The following is a 27,150-nucleotide window of genomic DNA, read 5'->3' on the forward strand; positions in this document are numbered from 1 at the left end:
CACAGCAATGTCAAACGACGCGGTTGGTGCTGGCAATCTGTGCTCTGTAGATTTTGAGATATTTGGACATGTCCAGGGTAGGTACGCGCACGGTTCCCGTGCAGGTAACGCGCTTGGCGAGCTTGTTAGATTTTCTTCCCTTCGCTGCGCTTTCAGATATACAGACCAAGCAAGTTTCCGCGCGGCGCCTTGTGGAAAACAGGAGTTTATACTTTGTTTTGGCGTTTAATCTTGGATTTATCTGCAAGGCACCAGGAGGACAGAAATTCATGTTTTTGGAGTGTTAAGTTTGCGCAGACAATCTGATTAAAACGCGTCGCATACACCCCTGTCAAACGCAACAGCTGAAACGTAGTCGTTAGCGAGTAGGGGGGTACGCTGTTTTATTTTTATTGTGTTCAGCTGTTCGGCAGCACATCGAGCCCTGCCCGACGCTCTAGCAAGAACATATTGGTGTGTCATGCATGAATTAGTTTTATTTCATTTCGGAATTTTTCGAAGTTTATGTATCTGTTTTTTTATCTTGTTGATGAACGAAGTATACAGTCCTTTGCGTTGTTCTGCTCTCTGCCGAATGTTAAACCCAGCTTCACTACAGGCATCTGTAATGTAGCTTTATGCACCCTTCTCTGTTTGCAGTCATAGTTATATCGTTTTATGTCGTGATATTACAGAATTACCATCAGTCGAACTATCAGAAATATGCAGTGCTATTTAGTGCTTTAGGTGTAAGCGACTGATGGTGTAAACACTCGTGTTTTTACATCAGTGTTGGTATTGTACATTGCTATCCCAGCTTTAGTACTTTAGTGTAAAGCTCTGAAGGGCTGCTCTGTTAACAGTGTATCTGTTTCCCACATAATGTACAATATTAATCTTTTCTTTCTTTTGTAGGAGTCTGCTTCAGAATGGTAAGAGAATGGTTCCTCATTTATCAATCAAACATAATTCAACTATGACAGATTTATATGTTCCATAATTTAAAATTATTGCATACAATGAGTAATAAATATGCTATGTTCATAGGACTGTATCTTGCATTACAAACAGGATAGACTTTGTCCAGAGTAAAAGCTGATTTAGTAAGGCAGGTGTCCATGTCTTCATGTACTCTCTCTTCTCCACTGTGTGCAGTACTCTGAGGAAGAGGGCCAGAGGCTGGGCCTTGTTGGTTGGGTGAAAAACACCCACAAGGGCACTGTGGTGGGCCAGGTTCAGGGGCCGCCTGAGCAAGTCAAAGAAATGTGAGTCTAACCTGTGACTGCCTGAGACCAGGAGACAGCACTCACACCACATAGAGCACAGTCATCTCACACCAGAGTGGGCAGTCATTTCACCCCAGGGTTCAAATATCTCAGCCCAGAAAGCACGATCGTCTCGCACCCTCTGCTGGGGTAAAATGATTATGCTCTTTGGGGGTAATTATCTCACCCTAGAGAACGCAATTATGTCACACCAGAGTTCCAATCATCTCAGCCTAGAGAGCATAACCATCTCACCCCAGTGAGTGCAATCATCTCAGCCTAGAGAGCATAACCATCTCACCCCAGTGAGTGCAATCATCTCCCATCAGAGTGAACACAGTCTTCTCACCCCAGCAGAGAATGCTATCATTTCACACTAGAGAGTGCTCCCCCCAGCAGAAGGCAGTCATCTCACCTCTGACAGCACAAACATCTCACCCCGAGGAGAATAATCATCTCACCCCAGCAGAGAGTGTAGTCATCTCATCCGGGCAGAGAACACAGTCACTTCACATCAGCAGAGAGTGGTCATCTCCCCCCCACATACTCTGTAAACTTCTCAGTACAGTCTCGGTACAGCCAAAAGACAGGGTTTCTGTTCTGTCTGGAATGGCTGGATAAGGGAAACACTGCTCTCCACTGCTTATGTCCTTGTCACCCATCCTTGCTCATCATCCTGTGGAATCCGTTGCAGAAGTGCCCAAATTGGTGTTCAAGATTGTCTGTGGCCATTTCAATCATGACAGAAAAAAATACTCTAAGAAAAGAGTCAGTCCTTTCCATGCTGATGAAATACAGTGGAGGTCACCTCACTTCACTTCACTTCTAAGTCATGTATTAAGAGAGCAGGGCCTTTGCCCATCTAAGTTATGCACTAAGAAGACAGTGAGGTTTAGCATCTAAGTTACGTACTAAGAGGAGAGCAGTAGTAGTTGAACAGATCTGCACCGAAGGTCACCTGCTTCTGTTAAACTGTCAGAAATTAAATTACATGTAATTAGCATTTGAGCATAGTTTGACAATAATAACTTAAGTGTATTGAAATATTTCATGTAAGGTTGTCGTGTTATTATTTTAATGAATGAACTTTCACCAACCTTGAGAGAATGCACCCCTTTGCTCCTCAGCATTCTACTACACACTGTGTGTCTGGGTCAGTGATCTCTCTCTGCGGCCCCATTACATCACATTGTTGGCATTTAACAGACGCTCTTATCCAGAGCAACTTACATCAATTACAAGTTTTTACAATTTTATCCATTTATACAACTGGATGTTTACTGAGGCAATTGTGGGATAAGTACCTTGCCCAAGGGTACAGCAGCAGTGCCCTCGTGGGTAATTGTGGGTTAAGCACCTTGCCCAAGGGTACAGCAGCTATACCCACGTAGGGAATTGAACTGGCAACCTTTTGGTTACGAGTGCTCCTTAACCACTGTGCTACACCATTGCCCCACAACATCTGCTGCGTGGATGTGCATTCTCACAGTCCTGGCCTCATTCAGCATCTCCTATGTGGATGCAGACAGTAGTTGTGGCTGCATCATCTTGAGCACAGCAATGTCTGCCAACACGGCTAATGGTTGCTGTTCTGTGTGGGTCTGACTCTGCTGGGAGAATGAACACAGTCTGCTGCTGGGCTGAGACCAGACGGACACAGGTACAAATTGGATCAGATCAGATTCCTAACTTTGCTAGTACTGAAAACAAATCAAACTTAACATGTGAGCGTACTGTGTAACAGTGTAATTGTCTGAAGTTAATTGGAAGTAGATCACCTTGCCCATACATACATAAACAGTCCGAGAACAAATTAACAGTGTACGCCTAGTTTATCAAAGCTTTGGCATGCATATTAGAAATGGAAAAAGAAACAAAGACTAATCCAAAGGCTCTTTTCTGCCAAGAATAATCAAATTTTATTTATACTAATCCACTATTAAACAGCAATTTTAAGTCATGAAGCTTACATGGGCTTAGTTCCAGCCAGGAAGAAAATCCTAAACAAATTTAATAGGGGTTCAGGTTACCCGCTATTTGAGGTTATCTGAACATTGCAGGGGAACCCTGTTGGAACTTATAGGGTTTATAACTGTTTGTTCTCCTCTGGTGTGTGAAATCTGTTGTTATAGTTTACTGAAGACAATAACATCTGAATTTGCATGAAGAACAGCACCAGAGAAATGTTGAGATGTCAGATATTTACATTGATCTGAGAAGTAGGTCACAGTGAAGCCACTTGATTATAAACGGTGGCAAAATAATGTCTGCCTTCTGAGAGCAGTCAAACCAGTGTGATCTGCAGTCTCAGGGATGCACTGCGTGCTTGTCCTTCTCTCACCAGCAGGGGTCTCTCTTTACCTACATTTCCACACCAGCCTGTAGAACTCTCTAGAAATCCAGCCCCTCAGTAATAGACAGTCATGCACAGACCACAGAAGCATGTCCTCAGCCTGGTTCAGCTGTTTTACATTCACTTTGGTTGTTTTCTCAGTTCACTTGTTCACTTTTTTTGGAGCCGGGAACTGAAACAGAGGGCGTGTTTGTTATTGGGTTGTCTCTAGTTGCAGCAGTTAAGTAATTATGTTTCATTTGAGGCCCTTTCACTCTGTTTTTGATTCCTTTCCTGAGCCATCATAGTAAGTCTGAAACCACAAAGCACTTTTTGGTGAGATTTCCATCTCAGGGGAAATCTGGTCACGTTTATAGCACAACCAGACCAAAATCTTGTTCCCAGCGTGTTTTTATTCTTGTTTTGTAAATATTATGGAACTAATTTTTCCAGTGTAGGGACCATTTGGGAAAGGTGTGTGTGTGTGTGTGTGTGTGTGCTGTTAAGGTGAAGGATCTGTTGAGGGAGATGTAGGCTATGCTGACAGATTCAGTGGCCTCCAGCAGCATTTGGCTTGGAAACCAGATCTAAGCCCCTGTTTGTTGGTGGGGGGGGGTTTAAAAGCCCTTTTTGTCAGAGCTATACAGCTCGTGCCTGAGCTTTGTGGTGTGGGAGATGAGACCCCGCATTGGCTCAGAGAGGGCACAGGCTGCTCAGGGTGTGTGTGTGTATGCGTGTGTGTGTGTGTGTGAGAGAGAGAGAGAGAGAGAGAGAGAGAGAGAAAGAGAGAGAGAGAGAGAGACAGAGTGGGAAGCTAGTCAGCAGCCATTGACAGGTGTTTGCAGTGGTGTCATAGCAGGCTAACGTAATGTGTTGAATAAAAAAACAATTGTACAACACTTGTCAAGCATGCTGCCTCCAAGTTCGAAGCACATTTGGATTTTTGAGTGCATCTGTTGCAGGCTTTATGGGACTTTCCCAAAACCCCTCACAATCCCAGCATCTGGGTATTTCATGTCTGCCAATGAGGTGACAACAGACATGGCTGGCTCATGTCGATGACATCAGCATCTGGGCATCCAGGAGGAGTTTAATCCAACTTGAGTGTGTTGGTGAGGCCTTTGTGAGTCTGCTCACAGTGTCAGGGGAAGCATCTGTTTTGCAAGGGCTGACCTGGTTACGGTGCTTCTCAATCCACCAATCAGGAAGGGGGAAGGGGTCCCAGATGTGTGTCAGATCTGTGTCACACTGCCAGTATCTGTATGTATGAGTGGGAGTTTCCATAGCAACAACCACTCAGGAGGGGTTTAGGGTGTTTTATGAATCATTTCAGCATTGAGTGATGAGCCAACAGGCCGACAGAGTGATAGAACAAATCTGACCCACCCACTTTTTAAGAGTATAGAAAATTACAAACCCCGTGCTAACAGCAGCTTCATAGCAGCCTTCCTTGGGCTTGGAACTTATGAATTCCGATTGGCCGGCGGTTGTCTGGGGTGCGTTATCCGTGATTGGCAGGTGGATCAACGGGTTAATGCATCTGAGCCCCTGGGTGAAAACGGTGCCCTGTGTTTGATTTACTGCAAAGCTCATGTTTTATTGGAAACCTGAACTCCGCTGTTTTGTAGCTGACATCACTCAGCTCATCTGATGTTACTCAAAGTGACTGCATGTGATTACGGAAGACGCACGCACAGCTCCGAACGCTCAACAGCGCAGCGGTCCCAGCCAGCGGCTGCGTGCTGACACTCGCCTGACCTCGCCGTGAGGAGCTTGGCCGGCGCTGCCGTCTTGGCCGTGCGCGATCGGGCTTGGAACCGTCCTGATAAGCGGGCCGAGGTTCTCTGAGGATTGTTAGGATCCTTAATCTGTGCCCTGGCAGAATGAGGCTCAGGTCCGAAAACACCGCTGTTAAGGCTCTGTTGCGTCAATCCAGCCAGTAGAAGCTTTGTCTGTTTGGACATCACTGTGCAGTACAGGCATGTTAACAATAATAATGTTACATTTTATTTGTTCAGCAATTTCCTCATGCTCAAGGTGGCTCACAGGACATGATAAAATACAATGACACAATTTATGGACACAGAGATACAATAAGAGCAGATAGAGGTAGGAATTACCAAGCAGATATTGCACAGGCCCATCATTGCAGAAGATATTACAGATTATTCAGAACACCATATGTACTCCATTGCCCCTAATCATAAATTCTGTGATGTACAGTTAGAAGTTCAGTACATTGTATTGTACTTGTATAGAAAGTCAGTTATACCATGTTGGAAATATTCAAGAATTCAGATGTACACTTTTGCACATATTCAGGTATATAAGTTATTTGAATGGTACCGTGCAAGATTACAATCAAGATGTGCATTAATTGCATCTCATCAGCACTGACCTATGAGTGAGACAAGTTCATTCTATCTTTAAGGCCATTTGGAAAAGGTGAGAATTTAGGAGATCTTTAGAGGAGGTCTGAGAGGTCAGCTTCCCTAATGGGAGTGGATAGGAAATCCCACAGTGTAGAGGCTGCTGAGGAAAGACCCTATCACCCATGGTGCAGAGAGCAGAAGCAGGCACCTCTACTCTTCCTGGAGCAGAGGACCGCAGGGTACAGGTTGGGAGGCATGTAGTGAAGCATGCAATCTGGGGCAGAACCACGTAGAGCTTTTTATGTGAGCAGGAAGACCTTGAAATCAATTCTGAACGTTATGGGAAGCCAGTGGGTGCGGATTCAAGCAGTAGCAGCAGCGTTCCGGGCAGCATGCAGCTGTGAGAGAATGGTGGAAAGTCCAGCCAATGGGATCGCGGCAATCAAGGCGTGTCATAAGTGCATGAACTACTTTCTCTGTGTTTGAATGAAAAAAAACGCCTGTTCCATGCAGTGTTCAAAAGATGAAAAACACACTGTATCTATATTTTTAATTTGTGTCTGAGATGTGAGTTTTGAGTCAAAGGTGATAAGACGATTTCTCAAAGCAGTGGAAGCCGTGGTAATAGCCTCATCAAAAGTTAAGCAAAATTGTTCTAAATCTAGAAAGATGCCTTAGAGCCAATGGAAATAAACCCAGGGCTATCCGCAATCCATCCTTAAGAAGCTGAGTTTCATCCAGGCTTTAATTTCCCTCAACCAATTTGTCATTTGGGAATCATCCCCACAGCGGCATCAGGTTTCTTGCCTTAGATCTGAGTGTTGTCTGCATAAAATAAATCAACCCTGGAGCAGTAAGATTCATTTTTAAAATTGCTTCCTGGTTGTATGCCTTTCATTTTGGTGCAGCAGGAATGAACAAGTGTTGTTACCACCTATTCTGACCTGTTCTTGAGCCTCTGGGAAGGTATTTTGTTTGAAAAACTCTCTTGTGTTGTATAACACTCTTCCACAGTCTACTAAGTCATCCTCTTTATAATCTGCCTAAGTGGTTCTCTTTTCTTTTTTTTTAACAAAGTCACTGTCAGACAAAGGACATGAAGAAGGGAAAGCCTAAATAAAGCGCTGTTGTTTGTTCTTTTGTTTACCTGCTGACACGTAAGTTCAGCTGTTACCCCGTCCAACCCCCGGTGAGTACGTCATACCCCTCTTATCACTTGGCACCTCCTGGCTCAGTGATACTCGACAGGTCTGCGAGATTCTCTACGCAGAGTCTTGGCAGAGCAGGTCCCACCACATGCGGTTCACTCTCTGTTAAGCTAGGTCAGGTCCCGCTCACGCTGGCTCTGGGACAGGTCTGCCTGCTGAGATGGAGCTCTTAGCGGAGGGGAGGCCTCCTGGCCCCCAGCGTGGACAGACAGTCGGGCGGCCGCTCTCCCCTCTCCCTCCAGGAGGTGGAATTAGCCAGGCCTGAGATGCAGAATGCGATGCTCAGTCAACTGGAAAATCTCCCTCCACCGCCACCACAGCTGGGTGCCGAGTGGTTCATTGGAAATCAGAAATCGCTCTTCACCAGATGACAACGTTCAAATAACGTGATCGTATTCGAAGTGACTGATGCTGTGCGTGTGTATAGAAGAAAAGGAAAAGGAAGAAAAGGATTTTACCTTTTTAAAAAAGGATTTGGGCATTAAGGTGCCCTCTGCCAAGATTTCAAGGAGACGATCATCTCAAACGTTAAAATGATTTAATGTTTTAACCTGAAATTTCAGGAAAAAAAGTTTTTCTGTCATTTTGCGAGTGTCCGTACTTGTTTCTTGTCTTTTGTAATAATTAGCCTCTGAAGAGGGAGTAGAAACAGAAGGGTGAGGAGAGGTGTGTGAGTGGTGTTCTAGCCAGTGTGGTTTAAGATGCCCTGATTCACCCTGACTGTGTACAAAGCAAATTGCCGCTCTCCACAAACGTGCTGCAGTCAAGCTGTGAGGAACGTTCCTGAAGCAGCCAGTTATCCTACAGGAGGAAGGTGGCATGCCAAAACTGGGTCTGAAGAGGTGAGCTCGTGAAAGATTCTACTACAGGTAGAGCCGAGTAAACCTCACCTGAATACTGTCAGGTTCCAAGTTTACTTTTGTAAGACAAAATATAAAACACTGAGGTATTCAGTGTGTTCAGAACAAACACTGTTATCAACCGAGCGGGGAAAAGAATACAGTACAAAGGAATGGTAGAAATGGAATATGTAAAACCACAAATTTCAGACATGGTGCAGAGCAAATGTAACATCCCCACTTTCCCATGGTGAACAGCAAGCATCCTGACATAATTGTGTTGTGGGTGTGAGTGTTTGTAAGGATGATGTATTTTAACCACAACAGTAAAACACAATAACCATGCAGATGCCATCCAGCTGGAAGCCAAAAAATCATGACCATAACTCGAACACGCCCCTTTTTCATGTTGCATTTGTAATGAAATGTAACGTAGAATGAGCCCGAGATTTCCTCTGGTGACTCATTCAATTTGCGGAATTCATTCCCAATGCACCCCAGGGGAAAAGATTAAATCAAAGGTTTGGCTGACCAGCTAAATCATAAATTACACACACAGCGCTAGACGCAGTCAGCCGGACTGCCGCCCATATCATCTGCAATTATTCCCACGGGCTGCTTCAGAGATTCCACTGGTGATCCCACCCTGTGTTCAGGGAGACAGTGTGAGGAGTCCCGTCAGTTCGCATGTGCTGTGAAAGTGCCTGCGCCGTGACAGGCTGGTGACACATGCCCTGCTTTACACAGCACGCTTCGCGTTTTGTTTTGCTCCATGGGCCTCTGGGGTGTGTTGGCTCAGACTCTCTCATACTGGAAACGCATTATTTCCCCTAATCCTGGGGTGGGGTGGGGGGGGGGGGGGGTGGGACACAAACCCAGAGCGCCGTGCCAACGCCGGGGTCTCAGCTGGAAAATGTGAGCTAGACCTTTCCCCTGAGCCCACCCCCACCCCCGTACCAGGAGACACCCTTATTACCGTGGTAACTGTGCCATCCCCCCGTGCAATAAAGCAGCTATTTAAAGTGCCCCCCCCCCCCTAATGTAATTATCGCCGGTTGATGTGGAAGTCTGGAAGAAAGATTAATTTGGGCAGCATCAAAAAGGGCCCTCATGGCAGGATCGGACAGGTGGCACATCGCTTAGCGTTATTTTGGGCCGGCAGCACCAGGCTTCCGATGAGTGATCCGTGGTTTATTAGTCTGCTCCGGGCTGGCGAGTGCCGGCCCCCCATGCCATCACACCCCTGCCTGATCCCAGCAGCTGTGCGGTGGCTGTGTACGGGCTCCAGCCCTTTGCCAAACCCTTGCTGCACAGCAGGAATATTGCTTATTGATTCCATTCATATCGCATGTGGATGGAGGCATTTACATTACATTCATTTCATCCTCAGCTTCCGGCTGTCACCGAAACCTTGTTTGCAGCTTGTGGTGATAAACACTTGTGGGCAGTTTTGACCAGGTTAAATATGCAGCGCTTTATCCAGCGGATTTCAGAAATGCACCATCAGGCAAAGAAATGCCACGATCGGCCAGCCAGATAACCCATATCCAAAGAGCATGGACACAAATACATCAACTGAGGCAAAAGAGGCCATCTGTTCAGTTTGTTTGTGAGCGTGTTTTGTGCTAGCTGATTGCTGAGGCTGGCTGGCTGCGTTTCTCATGTCCAGGCAGATTGTTTTTGTCCTACACAGCATGAAGCTCAGATGTGGGTGTGCTCTCCTAAAATACCAGTATCTGGAAGAAAAAACAACAGAACCAAATGCAAATTTATCAGAGCGAGGTCTTTTTTGTGCATTTGTGCTTTGCCGCAGGCTAAACTGGGCCAGCTGCTCAGACAAAAGGAAGGTTCTGTGTGAGATTGGCAACCCAATGACAAGTCTGAAACTCGTTCGATCCGTGTGAGGTCGAACTGCATTAGAGTGCGTTTCCTGACCGCTGCGGTCGCTGAGCAGAGACCGCCCATCTCAACACGGGGGTCAGCGTGGAACCCCACGGAGCGGACCAGCCTTCCGTCTGCCCAAACTATTTTAGCAGCCTAACTCTCCTGAGAGCCCCGTGACCTAAATGATTTCCAGAGAAGAAGGCTCACACACTACCATCCCAGAGCAGGCAGGAGATGGTGGAATGAGAGCACGGTGGGCTGAAAGCTACCATCTCCCACTTTGCGCCGTTATCAGCTGGACTTTGCAGAGGTTATGGTGTGTGACACAGATGGTCGTATGGCCTGTCCCATAATCCCCTGGGGGTGGTTGTTTTTGCTTCCAGGAGGGGCTGATAGGACGACGACCCCCACCAGTTTATCTTTACTGTGGTGGTCCTGTGCGCAGCCTTATTTGAGCACGCCGCGCTCCTCAAAGGAAGCAGCTGTTGCTGCAATCCTGTTAATTGGACGACGTGTTTGGGCTTTGAGTGGTCGGGCCAGCAAGGGCCGCCTTTGACCACCCCTCCACATTCTTGCACCCCAGGAATTCCTACGCTTCCATCTCTCCTTATCGAAGATGTCAGCAGGTCCCTCTGACCTTTCCCAGGCCGCTGTGGGTGCTCAGAGCTGTTCTGATCGGTCATACTCATCCAGGTATTTAGAAACAAATTCCTAAATGGCTTTGTTTGGCCTCCTCCTCTCCAGGCCCAAGATTACCGTATCTGCACTATTTCTTCATACAAGTTCAAACATCCAGCCTCTTCAACATCCAGCCATTGCTAAGTGTAACATTAGGTGGGAGGAGATACGCATGGATTGAAATTCCACCAAACCTTTTATGTTGTGTTTATGTTACCGGCTCAGATAGTCTTGTGTGGAGTCCCAGATTAATCTAGATCAGCTGCATTAAACACATTTGGCAAATATCCAATGTCCATTTGTTTCCATCCAGAAAGTATGCATAAACTTAATAGTATAAACCTTTTTGCAATCTAGCATGCAATGTTGTGTGGAAATCAAATCAAGTATGCCAAAAAATCAAACGGTTTCCCTTAAAGTCCATTAAAACATTCCATAATGGTTTTAAAATCTGCTTTGCCAATGGACTGGGGTCAATCTCTCTGAATTCAAGAAAATTCTCTTAAATGAATGAAATAAAGATGTGAACCTTGAACTGTTCTTGATCTTGAACTATCTCCCATCATACACTGACCTACCCACCTGAGTGCAAGCAGCAGTAATACAAGGCTCCATTTTATTAGGAAATGTAGCACAGAGGCATTATGGGAGGCAACAGCTGTGTAACAATGTGACAGTCAATATAACAAATTGACTTTGATTTGGTTTAAAACATTTTGAATTGAATTACCACAAAGTGCTAGACAGAATAGATTTCTCAGAGGGGATTGTACGACCAGAAAACCCAAAGAGAAGTGGGGAGAAACTAGAATATCATCGCTTGACCTCAATGTCTTAACGTGGCAGCCCCTCCTATTGTCCAAAGCCAAGCTTCACTCGTAGCAGTAATCATTCATAGCAGTTAAAGTTCCACTTTCATCTCAGTGACCCAATCAGAGCCTTTTAGGCCAGGATCAAAGCTGTGCCGTGGACCTGAATAAGGCTTTGTGTGTTGGGCATGCCCTGGGTGGGTGCACTTGGGAAGGAGAGGACGGCCCATGCAGTGTGTTTGCATGGTCACTGCTACAGTTACGCTCTTATGAAACAGGAGGATCTTTATCCACTAAATCCAGCAGACAGGAGGAGCAGAAAGAGTGTGTAAGTTAAATATTTATTCAGGGAGAGTCCAATGGACGGCAGTCTGGGACTCCCTCCATCATTCCTCCGGCTCTGCCTATCGCAATGTAAAGGCCTTCTAGTTGGATCGGCACTGTGACAAGACAAAGCCCCCCCCCCCCCCCCCCCCCCCCAAACACAAACACACACACACACGCAAACACATACTCTGCCTCTCCAGCACATGCTACCCAGACACACCTGCACCCTGTGCGCTGTAGCGATAGTAACACGGGTGTGATCGGCTCGGCCAGGCCTGGATTCTGGAACTTTCTTCCTCACCATTGTGCCGAGAGGCAGACCCAGCCCAGACGGGCCTGGTGTCCTGGCCTCAGCCCCTGAGCTCAGCTTAGGAAAGTGCTGTAGGGGATTAGACCCACCAGCTGCCCCTACAACCAACACCTGAGGTTCCACTGTTGGCACCCCCATGTGCCCCCCCCCCCCCCCCCACGACTTTCAACTTTCTCTCTCCCAGCTGCCTCTGTTTGCTGTTTGCTGACTGTTTGAATGTCTGTAGGAGTAGCAGTCCTGACATGTGGTCTCCTGGAAAGGCGAGTACGAGGTTAGACAGATGTGTGGTTACACCTTTCAGAACATAGGGGGGCCTAGATTGATTAGGCATTGTTTTGTAGATATGTAGTATAATTCCATTACGTTATTATTAAAGAATGTTTTTTTGTTTGTTTAGAATGTGTTCCACTGAATGCATTACTCAGGAGAGAAAGGCGTTCTTTTGGCCTTAGTGGTTTGTTCCATAAATTTGGCAAACAGAATGAAACCCTTCCCATTCAAGAGTTTAAATGTTATCTTGTTTCCTCTAAGTCTGTAAAAGAGGAACCTCCTTTCCTCTGGCAGTCAGTGTGCCCAGGCCCGAGTCCCAGTCCATACGCATGGAGTCAGTGCTTCCACCCCTGAGTCCCTGTATATGCACATGGAGTCAGCATGCACAGCCCCGAGTCATAGCTCATAAATATGGAGTCAGTGTGCCCAGTTCCAAGTCCCAGCACACAAATATGGAGTTAGTGTGTCCACCCCTGAGCTCCAGTCCATACAACATGGAGTCAGTGCTCCCTCCCCCGAGTCTCAGCACAAACACATGGAGTCAGTGCACCCAGCCCCGAGTCTCAGTATATACACATGGAGTCAGTGCTTCTGCGCCTGAGTCCCAGTCCATACACACAGAGACAGTGCCTCTGTCCCCGAGTCTCAGCACATACACATGGAGTGAGGTGTGGAGACCTGGTCAGTGTCACGTGGCAGTGGAGCAGGATAATGTGGTTTTAAAACACTGAATATCCGCTGTGGAAGTCAGGGCTGGCAGCACGCACCCGTCTTCCCCTGTTTACAGTTCTCTTCAGCAGAGGAAGCCAGCGGAGCTCTCACAAGGTTCACACACCCACACAGGAACGTTTTTTAACAGGGACATTTTTATTGCATTTAGCCTGCTCGCTTGATATTCTAGGGTGTAGTGGACAAGCGGTGTGTCTTGTCCAAATTACCAGCTGCATTTCATATTTCCTCCTACTATCCCCACTACCCAGAACACCTTTCAGCACTGTGCTCTTTGAACCGAATGCTTTTCGTGTTCAGCGTTTCTGCCATTTCAGTCCCTCTCCCACACACACACACACACACACACACACACACACACACACTCACACAGATAAACACACAAACACACACACAGTGCCCCTGTTCATGCACTTATCCAATCAGCCCAGAATCACGGGTTGCAGCAGGAGTGTAATTCAGTTATGGAGACTGCAGAGCCTTTGCAACATGCAGCCAGAGCAATGAGGAGACAGAGAACTGAGGGTGGTGCAGGAGTTACAGTGCATGCTGTGCTTTAACGGCTCGGGGTTTAACTCAAAGAATATGCTTCCCATGATGGTTTTTTAGAGACAATAACAAGGAACCAACATGCATGCCTGTAGTAGAGCAGGGGACGTTTTTAGCTCCTAAATGCATGAGAAATCAGTGTTGTCTTAGACAGGGATAGAGCCGGTAGTGGATGGTGATGTTGCCGTGGCGTGTGGGGGAAGATTCTCGACTTCCTCAGTCATTAGCTGCCTGGCAAGCCGCAGGCTGTGTGTCTGTCCCCTCTAATCTGAGAGCCCAGGGAGCTGTTTTAGGACACCACATGTTGAGAACAGATCCTGTGAGTCTCCATTAATCTACACGGCGCGAGAACATAATGCACCCTGTAATGAGTTAATGTCATGGGTATGAGTGAATAGTTAAGAACAATATTGGAATGAATGTTCATGATTTTCATATGTTCATGTGGTAATTAGTTAGAAGGAGAGTGGTTCCTGGTTCATTGTTTTCATGATTTAGAGAGGTTCAGGATTGTCAGTCAGGATTGATCATTCTGTGTTCGGCTGCTTTTGCCTGGCAGGGATGGAGGACCACTGAGACAGCAGTGGCACCTATAGAGAGGAATGTTTTATTTTGTATCATTTTTGTTTGCAATCTTCTACCTATCTTTTGCCTTATTATTTACCTCTAATCAAAATCTACTTGTATTCATTTATTTCTCGAACTTGAATTGTCTTTTATTTTTTTTATTAAGCCTGTGGCGGATGCATCGCACAGCGATCGATTAAAAATGCCTGTTCCGAGTTGAAAAAGACGGAGTTTGGAAAATAAATGGAGAATGTGCACTTGCTGCCAACGGGTCGTCCCCTCGTGTGATTTTTCCCCATTTTTATTTTATCTTTTCCCCGGCAACGGGGCGTAACATTTGGAGGCACCGCTGGGATTGTGTGCAGCGTGGTTCAACATCTACGAGAGGTGTCCCCAGCCGTCACACATCCTTTTTTTTTTTTTTCAACAACAAAAGAACCACCCGGGACTAGCGGAGTGTGGGAGGAGTCGGCCGCTGTGGAAACCCGATCGTCTTCGGCTGCAAGTTATCTGAGGTATTGCTACATACCAGGAGAGCTACTGCCAAAAGGTAAATTGGTATCACTCGCCGATAGTACCCGCATTTTGGCTAGAAAAATGGCGTCGACGGAGATAGAGAAGCTACAACTCGGAGTTATACGAGACTTGTGTTTGCTGCCGAAAGAAAGTTTGGTGGAGCTGTGTAACTATTTAATCCAAGCCGGGGCGAAACTAGAGCACGTGGGCAGCAAGGGACGAGCAGCCCTCATCACGCTAATCTCATGCTACATCCAAAGAGAAGAGTTAGAGGAATTTGAGGATAAAGGGATGGCTGAATTACTCCATCTGCAAGACAAAGTTACGGAGTTACAGGCTGTGTGTGATGCTAGTGCAGCAAAACAAGTAGAGGAGCATCAGAAAAAGAAAGAGGAAGAGGAGGAAAAATTATTAAAGGAAATCGAGGCATTGCAGCTCCAGCTCGCAAGCACGCAGAGTGAGAGAAAAAACAAAGAAAAAAGAGACACCAAAAACAGTGGTTACAACTTACAAGTAACACAGAGCACAGCCCACAATTCTCCCCCTCATCACTGGCACAAAGACTTTAAAATTGCAGGACAAATTGGTGAGCCTGGCCAAAAAGATAAGTTGACTTTTTCAAGTTTAGCCCGCCAGATTGAACATGGTTTGAGCAAGGGGTATCCAGAACCAGAGATTGTGGATGCAGTGATTAGAGCCATAGCGCCTGGCATGCAACTTCGCAGCTACTTGGAGGGCAAAGTGAACTTAACCTTACCAACATTGAGACGAATCCTCCGTTCACACTATCAAGAGAAAAGTGCAACTGATCTCTACACACAGCTGACTTCTGAGGTGCAAGGATTGAAGGAAACTGCCCAAAACTTCCTCATTCGCACTCTCGACCTGAGACAAAAGATCTTGTTTGCCTCGCAGGAATCTGAGTCAGGTCTCCAATATGATCCTGGGCTAGTGCAAAGAATGTTTCTTCACACTGTGTTAACTGGACTCCAGAACGACAACATTAAGCGGGATCTTCAGCCTTACTTGGAGCAAGCTGACATCTCAGATGAACTGTTGCTTGAGAGAATGAACACTGCATGTGCCTATGAGACAGAGAGACAGATGAAAAAGAAAATGGCAGGGCAACAAAAACCTGTTACGGTACATTCAGCACAGTCAAGTGATGTTCCTGCAGAAAAGAATGAAAAACCGGCCACTCACCAAAATCCTAAAGCTTCCCCTGTCGTTCTCTCCCAGCTTGAGGAGATTAAATCTGAGATAGCTGTGCTGAAAGACCTGAAAGTTGAAGTGTCTCAAATCAGGGAGTCCATGCGACAGCCCCAGTACGCACCTAGACCACAACCACCAGCAGGGGGTGCAGATGGTACAACAGGACCGCAATTCGCAGGTCAGCAGATGCAGGATTCGTCACAGGGCTACTGGTTCAATGCAGACCCTAGACATCGAGGTGGAACTGCCCAGTACCAGCAAAGATTCGCCCCACAACGCAGCTTCCCGCCACCCAATCGTGGACGAGCACGGAGATGTTTTAGCTGTCAACAGAGTGGAGCAGATGGGTATTGCACACACTGTTACAGGTGTGGTAGCAGCGAGCATTTCCTTGCTGGATGTCGAGCAAGAGGACAGAGACAATTCGGAGGCGAGCCTTTAAACGGAGGGAGGTCATTCGCACGGGACAGGGAGTGACCAATCACGCAGCAAGGTCCCAGCAATGCTCGCACTGCGGACAGAAAGGAGAGGAGGTAATTCTGAAACAGTGCAAAACCTGTAAGAATGCACTTTACTGTTCCAGACCATGTCAAGTTGATAATTGGGCTGAACACAACAAACATTGTAAACCTCTCACATGCATGACTGCCAACACTACCTTAAAAAGAGAAAAACAAGCAAAGAGAGCCCCATTAGTAGGAGAGAAACACATGGTTAATTGTTTCATTCAAGGGCAAAGTGTTCAAGCTTTGTGGGACTCGGGTTCCCAAGTGACAATAATTGATGAGTTATGGAAAGAAGTGCACCTACCAGACACAAGACTAAGAGACATTTCTGACATTTTGGATGTGACCCCGGCCCTAGACATAAAAGCAGCAAATGGGGAGAGCATGCCGTACACAGGTTGGGTGGAGATAACTTTCAGGTTAGCTTCCGGGGCTGCAGCTAAGACCGAAGTAATTGTTCCCACACTTGTAATGAAGGGTGGCAAACTTGCTCAACCAATCATTGGCTCTAATGTAATTAAAATCATTATTGACAGTGAAATGAAACAATATGGCACTACTCACAGGGAACAGCTGAGCAAAACAGTGAGGGCAGCATTCCCAGGCTACACAGATATTTTTGTGAAGCAAGTAACCGCTGTTGTTGAGCAAGTCAGTGTCAGGCAGGCAAATGAGTATGTAGTAAAGACGAAAAGGGAGAGAGTCAATATACCCAAACACCTGTCAGTCCAAGTTGAGTGTCATGTCCACATGGAGTCCCCACAGGAGGATGCAACATTAATTTTCGAGCCTGATGTGAATCCACGTTGGACAGAGGGACTTGAACTGTGTGACATGCTCGTAGGGGTAAGCAGAGGCACAAAAAAACCCTCTATTACTGTAAGTGTGCAAAATCCAACAGATCACGACATAGTGTTAGCAGGGAGAACTGTTTTAGGGACTGTCCAGCATGTCCAGGCTTTCTATCCCGCCTCGGTGCTAGAAAGATCCCGCCCTCCACAGTCAGTCACAACGAACCACATAAAGGCTGAAGAGGATCAAACTAACAGTAATGTTTGGGACCCACCTGTAGATCTGAGCCACCTCAGCGATTCAGACCAGGAAGTGGTTCGGCAGATGTTAAGAGAGGAGTCCGCCTCCTTTTCAAAAACAGATGATGATATTGGCTGCATAGACGAATTACAACTTAGCATATCTTTAAAAGATACTGAGCCTGTAGCAAAAACATATCTCTCTGTGCCCAAGCCCCTGTATCAGGAAATGAAGGACTACCTGAGTGACCTCATCGCTCAGGGGTGGGTAGAGAAATCTAACTCTCCTTATGCTTCACCAGTCGTCTGTGCCCGAAAGAAAGATGGCAGTCTACGACTGTGCATTGACTTCCGTGAGGTGAATAGGAAGACGCTCCCTGACCGTCAGCCTATCCCCAGGGTGCAAGATATAATGGATGGCCTAGGAGGCAACTCTTGGTTCTCTCTTCTTGACCAAGGAAAGGCGTACCATCAGGGATTTATGGCAAAGGAGAGCAGACCACTGACCGCTTTTGTGACGCCATGGGGTCTCTATGAGTGGATCAGGATCCCCTTCGGCCTTATGAACGCTCCAGCTGCCTTTCAGCGCTGTATGGAGGACTGTTTAGAAGGGCTGAGAGATGACATCTGTATCCCTTATTTAGATGACACCTTGGTCTTCAGCAGAAGCTTTGAGGATCATGTTGAGCATGTGAGGACAGTGCTACAACGGCTCCGTCAGCATGGTATAAAGCTCAAACCCCGAAAATGTGAAGTGTTCAGACGTGAGGTCCGCTACTTGGGGCGCATCGTGTCTGCAGAGGGCAGCAAAATGGACCCGGCCGACACAGCAGCAGTGAGGGCTTTAAAGGAGAAGAGGCCACAGACAGTGGGAGAACTGAGAGCAGTCATGGGACTCCTGAGCTACTACCGGCAGTACATCAGAGACTTTTCCCGCATCGCCGGCCCACTTTATGCCCTGACAGAATCAGACCCCAAATCAGACAAGCACCAAGGCGGTAACACGAGGCCAAGAAAAGTGAAAGGAAAGTTTAAAGGAGCACCTTCACACAAACTGATCACATGGACTGATGAACATCAGCTGATACTGGAGAGACTGATTGATTGCCTGGTTGAGCCACCAATTCTTGGATTCCCAGACTTCAACAAAGCATTCATCTTGCACACAGACGCGTCACACCAAGGCTTAGGCGCTGTGCTATACCAAGAACAGGACGGTAAGCTACGTGTAATAGCTTATGCATCACGCACTTTGACCAAAGCAGAGAAGAACTATCATCTTCATTCAGGGAAACTTGAATTTTTAGCGTTAAAGTGGGCTGTTACTGAGCGTTTCAGAGATTATTTGATTGGCTCCTCCTGTACTGTATATACAGACAACAATCCACTTACCTATGTGTTGTCAACAGCCAAACTCAATGCAACGGGGCATAGGTGGGTTGCAGAATTAGCTGACTTTGACCTAATTATCAAGTATCGCCCAGGAAAAGAAAATTGTGATGCTGATGGTCTTTCAAGAATGCCCTGTGACATAGACACCATGATGGAGGAATGCACAGAAGAAATGTCCTCCCCTTCAGTGCAAGCCACAGTACAAGCTGTTGAGAGTGATGTTTCGCCCACAGTGTGGTCCATGATGTCTTGTGAGTGTGCAGAAATGGGTGAGGACACACCTACATCATTTTCAAAGATTGATATCTGTCAAGCTCAGAGAGATGATCAAATCATTGGTCCTGTCCTTGCCTGCAAACAATTAAAAGAGAAACCTACGAGAGAGCAGTTAAAGTCATTCACTGTACAGACAAAACGTTTGCTTCGTGACTGGGAGAAACTTACCTTGGACGGAGATGGAATTCTGCAACGAAAGACTGCAACCAGAACTCAACTTGTTCTCCCTGACAAATACAAAGCAACAGTTTTCAGACAGCTCCACAACGAGATGGGACATCAGGGCGTGGAACGCACAACATCGCTCATCCGGGATCGCTTCTTCTGGCCACATATGCAGCGAGAAATAGAGCACTATGTCACACAAAGCTGTACATGCCTGAAACAGAAGAAACCCTGCAGAGAATCCAGAGCTCCACTCGTACCGATTGTCACCACTCAGCCATTTGAGCTTGTATCCATTGACTTCCTGCATCTGGATAAGTGCCGAGGTGGATATGAATACATATTGGTGATAGTGGATCATTACACACGCTTTGCACAAGCCTATCCCACAACATCAAAATCTGCAAAGACTGTCGCTGATAAAATATTCAATGACTACGCGCTGAAGTTTGGGTTCCCTATAAGAATCCACCACGACCAGGGAGGTGAATTCGAGAATCAGTTGTTTGCACAGCTGAAGAAAAACTGCGGAGTGATGGGCTCTCGAACCACACCGTATCACCCGCAGGGCAACGGGCAAGTGGAACGGTTAAACAGGACACTGCTACAAATGTTGAGAACGCTCACAGAAAAGCAAAAGTCAGACTGGAGGGAGTCATTGCCCAAGCTCATCTATGCATATAACAGCACCAGAAGTGAAGTAACAGGGTTTTCACCTTTTTACCTCCTGTTCGGCAGATCTCCAAGACTACCTGTGGACCTGTTATTTGGTTTGACCCCAGAGACTGGCACTGCTGATCATCAGGAGTACATGAAAAAGTGGAAGCGACAGATGCAAGAGGCTTATGAGATCACAAAAGCAAATGCAAAAAAATGTGCTGAAAGGAGCAAGAGGAATCATGACAACAAAGTCAGGAGTTCTGTTTTGAATGAGGGCGACCGTGTTCTCATAAGGAATATGACACCTAGAGGGGGAACGGGAAAGCTCAGAAATCACTGGGAAGATTGCATTCACAAAGTAATCCGCCAGGTGGGAAAAGACATGCCTATCTATGAAGTGATACCTGAGCAAGGCAAAGCAAGAGGACGTAGGATTCTGCACCGTAACCTCCTGTTGCCATGTGACCATTTGCCTTTAGAAATCCAGTTGAAACCAGCTAAAGTGAAAAGACAAATCACAGCTCAGAATCAGCGAGACAAAGATCAAACAGATCAAGAGACAAATAACGATGACAGTGATGATGATGATGACTATGGATACTATCCACTCAGATATCAGCCTGTGCCAAAGTCCCAAGTCCAGACAGAAAGAGAGGATGCCGAAGGTGTCACACAGCGCACGCAGGACGTTGAGCCTGAGCATCAGGAGATGCACCAGCTGGAGCAGGACACAAGAGATCCACTGTTGGAAGAGGACATGTCAATTCAAGAGGAGACTGCACTGGAGGAGAGAATACCAGCACCACAGTCACCTGCTCAAGTTGAAGATCACAGTGAGCATGAGCAACAGCGTCAACGACCAGTAAGAGAGAGACGGCCCCCAAGAGTCTTCACATATGACCAACTTGGCCATCCCAGTTGCTGTGGCGCCGGTCTCCCAGGTAACATGATGTGTTACTATCCCCCAACATCCTATGGAGCCATGCAAGCAGCAAGTACATGGACAGCTCCACTCCAGCACTGGAATTATCAGCCTGCTGTTGCACATGGATACTGAAAGAAGAATATGCACTTATACACGCACACATCATACGAATGATACATTCATTGATGGACTTTCTCACAAACTATGAACATACATCATACATGTCTCAGACTCATTGATGGACTTTCTCACAAACTGAACATACATCATACATGTCACAGACTCATTGATGGACTGAGTGTTGATAAACACGCGCACACAGCATACACTCATTTATGGACTGTGGGATACGTACACATACACACCTTGAATGGACTGTTTCACAAAGTGAGTGCTGACATTCTCACAGATATTCATGAATGGACTAATGGAATGTAATGGAAGAAGCAGAGCATTGATACACATGTGCCACGCACTCCTGGACTTTGAATAAGTTGAGTGATTGTGTACACAGTTGAACGAAGGATTACTTCAATGATTTGATGTGATGTGATGATGATTTGATGTTTTGGTACAATGGCTAAATGCTTGAGACATTACTCACTATCTTCCTCGCCTGTTGGTTGAGATGTCGGGGACGACATCTGTGTTGTAGGGGAGTGTGTCATGGGTATGAGTGAATAGTTAAGAACAATATTGGAATGAATGTTCATGATTTTCATATGTTCATGTGGTAATTAGTTAGAAGGAGAGTGGTTCCTGGTTCATTGTTTTCATGATTTAGAGAGGTTCAGGATTGTCAGTCAGGATTGATCATTCTGTGTTCGGCTGCTTTTGCCTGGCAGGGATGGAGGACCACTGAGACAGCAGTGGCACCTATAGAGAGGAATGTTTTATTTTGTATCATTTTTGTTTGCAATCTTCTACCTATCTTTTGCCTTATTATTTACCTCTAATCAAAATCTACTTGTATTCATTTATTTCTCGAACTTGAATTGTCTTTTATTTTTTTTATTAAGCCTGTGGCGGATGCATCGCACAGCGATCGATTAAAAATGCCTGTTCCGAGTTGAAAAAGACGGAGTTTGGAAAATAAATGGAGAATGTGCACTTGCTGCCAACGGGTCGTCCCCTCGTGTGATTTTTCCCCATTTTTATTTTATCTTTTCCCCGGCAACGGGGCGTAACATTAACGTGCAGTCTGAGCATGTGGGGCGAAAAGTTAACTGGGCTCGACCTATTGGCCATGTTCATATGGCTTCAGAACATGGGACAGCCTCCCTTATGTAAGTGTGGTCAATAGAAACGTCCCCATTGCCTATGGCTGGCATTAGTGGTAGTAGCATGTAAAAGGCTCTAAAATTAGGTGCCGCTGTTCTGCCTAGAGATAACCTGATTAGGTCTGAATGAATGTGGTTTGGATTGCACTGGCTGCAGATACATTGGTAGAAAAAAGTATTCAGCACATGCGAATGTACAGCACCGCTCAGATCTTGGGCAGGCTTTCGGAATGGTGGACGGAGAAGTGTTACGAGTTACGGGCTTATCTTGAGAGGGCGTGGAGCGCAGATACCGCAGGCTGTTTGGGATTTAAAATAAATAAAAGGAAACATGCTCGTGTGTAGTGGCTGCATAATGGAAAACGTGTCTCCCCTCAAATTGTTTTCATTTAGGCTTTTTACCAACAATCACAGGATGCAGCGGTGCTGAACGGCAGGCTAAACGGCCATGGCAGCTCACAGCGCCCGCGCATTCCTTCCGTTCAACTGTCTTTTTGTTGCTGTTTATCGAGTGCATGCGAAACTAATTGAAGGCCACTGTGGAGAGAGAGAGAGAGAGAGAGAGAGACATGCAAATCAATCACGAGCTGAAGGGCTGTTGAGTTACGTAACAGGTTCGAAAGCAGCATTGCAATTGCGCTGGAAAGAGCAGCCCTGATTACCGCGTGTGCTACAGGAGCGTGGAGAGGGTGCGGCGGACAGCGAGGCTAATCCCACACAGAAGACCCTGTATTAGCCCTCTAACCTTTTGTTTATCAAGCAAAGATTCATCAGCCGTGTGTCAATATTATTACTGGGCTGGAAGGCACCGCAGCCAGGAGATGCTTTCCATTAAGAGGAAATGTGTCTGTGAAGCCCCAGCAGGATAAGACTGCAGACCAGGGCTGTGACCCCAGTGTGGCTCACCGTGGACGTTCTGTTCACCTTTTCAGTGAGGAACAAAACGTACTTATAAGCATATACAGTAATCGCCCCTTTTTCAGGTGTTAATATGCGTTGTTGTTCCAGTTAGTTTGGTATTCTAAATGTTATTGACTGTGGCCATGAAATCTATTTTTTGATTTGGTCATTTACCTGTAAATAAGAGATGAACAAAAACTATACTAAGCTAAGCTATAGCCATGCATATTTAAGAATGTGTCTGCAATGTTTATGCACATATACATACTGCTTATTTGTACATTGTATTATAATAGTCAGTGGAAGAGCCAATGGAATATGCATGGCCTGCTAGCATGATTTTTTAAAATTTTGGCCCCCATGGAAAGCAGATGCAGACCCCTGCTCTAGCCTTTCCTGGCTGAACACATCCCGCTCCACAGCTCTCACCATGGGAGGTGTTGGGGGCCAAGCAAAGCAGAAAGCCACAGATGAACTCACTGGGCAGAAGATCTGTCCTCTTAAACTCACGCACACTTTTAGCGTCAGGGGAGACACTCTCTTGTGTCAGTTTCAGCCCGATCACCTGCCTGAAATCATTCAGGCCTTCGCTGTTCATTCCCGTTTGATTGCAGGAAGACATTTGATTTTAAACGGCCATCTGTGGATACGCCTCTCACCGCAGTGTCTAGACAGCACACACAGGCTCAGATTCAATGCTCAGATTTGGAGCACAGGGCAATGAGCTGCTGTACCTTTCCTACCCAGCATGCATCTGTCCAGCTAGCAGCCAGACAACTCGAGTCAGATTCATGTGATTTAGGATTGAGCATCATGGCAGGGGGTGGCGGGGAGAATGGGTGTCAGTGTTTGGCTCCACAGAGGGCCCAGAGAGCCTGTCTGTGCTTCGCTGAGCCTCTCATAACAGGCCCGTTTCACTCAACCCGGGCTGATGCCTTTTCCTTCAGCCTGCCCCTGCTGCGCATAGCCAACTCAGCGGCTAATAACCGCCTTCCTGTCCGCTCCCTCCAGCTGCACTTTAAGAGGCGTCTGTGACCCCCCTCCCCACGGCTCAGCTGCCCTCCCTTATCACAGGAATGTGTGCTGCAAGTGTGTGTGTGTGTCTCTCCCCCCCCCGGTCTGCCCTGCTCCTCCCCTCCATGCTGTCAGTGAGCCAGCCGGCCCCCCTCACACACCTCCTGCAGTGCAGGTGTGTGTTCGCACTGAGATGGGCTGTGCTTTAAAGCTGTCAGGTGGGCCTTTATTGTACTGGGGGAAGAGAGTGGCTCTAAGGCAATGCGGCACTGAAAGCAACATTCGGTATATGTGGGCTCTGATTCTTCCCGAAAGCATTTGCACAGTTACATCTCTAGGATGTATATGACTATGCATATGCATTCTAGATGTTGTTGAAAACCTTATATGGTAAGATAATCTTGTATGTTTACATCCTATATGTTTTAGATCTTGCTGGATTGACCTCGTGCCTGAGATATGCAAACCTTAAACATTGCCTGCTATGAGCAGAACAAATAATGTTGCGTTGATCTCATATGAACGTTATCCTTCTTGGAAAGCAAACATACACACCGTGTCCCGCGGGAAGAGCTGAGAGCTCTGTGTGCTTTGGACTCGGCCTCATGAGGAAACCTCCCCGATTTCCCCTAACATGTACACATTTAAACCTGTAAGTTAATTTTAGCAAAGGAATGTGATTTTCCAGCCTGCAGATCTACTTATTTTTATTCAATTTAGGATCTCTAGTTGTGCCTTATGTTTTTAGACCTCTAACTCACAGTGACCTCTGCATCACCCCCAAGTACAGAAGACTCCCCTGCATAAAGTGGAGGCCCAGGTCTGCAGTGTGTGGGGCCTCACAAATCCTCTTGTAGATGTCCTGTTTTACATTGTGTGCTGTGCTGTGCACTGCCCTGTACTACCCCAGCACTTTACATTTACATTTACATTTATTCATTTGGCAGACGCTTTTATCCAAAGCGACTTACATAGGTTACAGCTCTTTACAATGTTATCCATTTATACAGCTGGATATTTACTGAGGCAATTCTGGGTTAAGTACCTTGCCCAAGGGTACAGCAGCAGTGTCCCAGCGGGGATCGAACCGGCAACCTTTCGGTTACGAGTCCTGCTCCTTAACCACTATGCTACACTGCAAAATGACACACTGTGGCCTATTTATGTAGCTCTAATGTTGCAACGCATTGCAAAGAATCCCAGCAAGGGTACGTACAGCAATGTTCTTTCCAGGCTTTGACGCCACAACCCTCTGTGTATGAACCACTGCGTCACACAGCTGCTCCATCCCTGGCCCTGCACCGCCCACATTTCTGACTGTGCCTTTCCCAGTCCGCCTGGTGGTGTATCTGAAATGGAGGCTGTCTGCCGGATTGTTAACAGTGAAGAGTATCCTACAGTAGTTAACTGTAAGGGTTATGAGAGACATCTGCTTCAAAGGTGCATAGAGGTTTTCTCAAAAAGCGTGCTAGAATGGAGGGAGCAGGCATTTATAAGTCAGCATTGTAAATTCCAGCTGCTTTGGGCTGCCTGGTGCAGACAGACAGACACTTTACACAGGTTTTCTGCTGTAATAGATGTTCCAGGGAGCAGTAAAATAGTTTCAAACTTCTGCTTATATAAAAGTGCAAAGGGTCATCATGAGCTATACTCATCATACTTTTCAGGAAAACACTCCTGGTGCACTTTTTTCCTCAGCAGTGGGGGCTGTGTTCCGTGAGTATATTAAAGGTCTGAGGTGAAGGTTTTCCTCAGTGGTGGTGAAGGCTTTGTGTTGTGAATGGGAGCTGTGTGTTGTGAGTGCATTTAAAGGTCATAGGTGAAGGTTTCCCGCAGCAGTGGGAGCTGTGTTCTGTGAGTGCATTAAAGACGGGGGGTAGAGGGTTTTCCTCAGTAGTGGAGCTGTGTGTTGTGAGTGCATGAATGGCTGCAGGTGAAGGTTGTCCTCAACAGTGTATCGGGGTAACAGGGAGGTGTTTCCCTTTCTTTCCACAGGAAGGTGTGGCTGAGCCACGAAGGCAGTCCTGGATCACGCATCACCCGCGCCATCTTCTCCAATGAGAGGGTCATCCCCAAGCTGGAGATCTCTGGATTCTGCACACGCTACTGAGTCTTACAGCCCACCCCCTTCAGACCTACCACTGTCCTTAACACCACCCCCTTCCCAACCTCCCCAGATCTTACACCTCTCCCCAACACCCATACAACTCCACCCCCACCACCCACACCCTCGACCTTTACCCAGCCCCCACATCCTACACCTCTCCCCACCCCCCCAACACCTTACACCCCCTCCCCTTCCTTAACAGTGCCATCCTACACCAACACCTCACACCTTGCACCTGCCCCCCCCCAGGTTTCCAGATGCCTTGAGCTATGTTCTTATGTTGCCATTTTTCCTATTATTTACCTACCTTGTCTCTCTGGGCTCTGTGTAGCACTCTAACCCAGCCAAATTTCATTGAGCAATTTAAACGGAGAGCTACAGATCCACGCCTGCAGAGCCGTGTGTTTCTACAGAGGCACACGGGGCTGGAACAGTCCTCTCTCATCTGTAGGGGGAATTCTCTGCTGGATCCATTTTGATTGGTAAAGTCAGAGAGACCCCGTCTCTGGCTTTCCAGTAAAAATAAAGAGGAGCCTTGGCTGGGGACGAGTCCAGGACTCTGTTTACCAGTGCTTCACTAATGTGGTCATTTTGTAAGTGTTTGTTGATGTTATTTGAGTTGGTTTATTTTAGCCTCCGCATTGGTAAGGAGCAGTATGTAAACCACACTAGAGAAGCAATTAGTCTCCCTCCCTCTCTGCCTGTCATTCGAGTGCATGCGGCTACGCTGCTGGTTAATTTAAAATCAGGCATTTAAACCTACAAACCGCGTCCTAATGTCCTAATTTAAACTGGGTTTGGTTGACATAATCGTTAAATAAGAAAAACTAAAGATTTATTGTTAATTAAAAATTATTTATCATTCACTGAAAACTAAATTTTACCTTGCAAGTAAACTGGGAGAATATATAAATATATGTTATTATGTAACAATGAAGACTTTTCCCTTTATACTTTAATTCAAATGACTTTCTTTCACTAAACAATTAATGTTACATCAAATCTCCACAATTCAGACAAGCTCTGCCTCCAGCATTTTTCACATTTT

At 46.4% G+C, this 27,150-nt stretch overlaps 1 protein-coding gene across 2 annotated transcripts; it reads left to right on the forward strand.

The window, feature by feature from the left end:
* On the forward strand, nt 1-26,343 carry LOC118790226 (acylphosphatase-2-like). Of its 2 annotated transcripts, XM_036547119.1 has the most exons (5): nt 1-77; nt 895-911; nt 1,135-1,244; nt 25,991-26,116; nt 26,150-26,343. In XM_036547119.1, exons 1-4 carry the CDS (start codon nt 8-10, stop codon nt 26,103-26,105), a joined length of 312 nt encoding a protein of 103 aa, XP_036403012.1. In that variant the 5' UTR covers nt 1-7; the 3' UTR covers nt 26,106-26,116; nt 26,150-26,343. The 2 variants fall into 2 exon arrangements, with proteins under 2 accessions (XP_036403012.1, XP_036403011.1); XM_036547118.1 differs by having other exon boundaries at nt 25,991-26,343.
* Nucleotides 26,344-27,150: the final 807 nt, after the last annotated feature.

The sequence above is a fragment of the Megalops cyprinoides genome, chromosome 15 (assembly GCF_013368585.1).
Source record: "Megalops cyprinoides isolate fMegCyp1 chromosome 15, fMegCyp1.pri, whole genome shotgun sequence".
In the NCBI taxonomy this organism is placed as follows: domain Eukaryota; kingdom Metazoa; phylum Chordata; class Actinopteri; order Elopiformes; family Megalopidae; genus Megalops; species Megalops cyprinoides.

Excerpts from the sequence above, each read along its gene's own strand:
- LOC118790226 (XM_036547118.1), top strand. The coding sequence starts at position 8 with ATGTCAAACGACGCGGTTGGTGCTGGCAATCTGTGCTCTGTAGATTTT. Across the intron at positions 1,245-25,990 it reads CCTGAGCAAGTCAAAGAAAT|GAAGGTGTGGCTGAGCCACG; the intron begins GTGAGTCTAACC and ends TTCTTTCCACAG.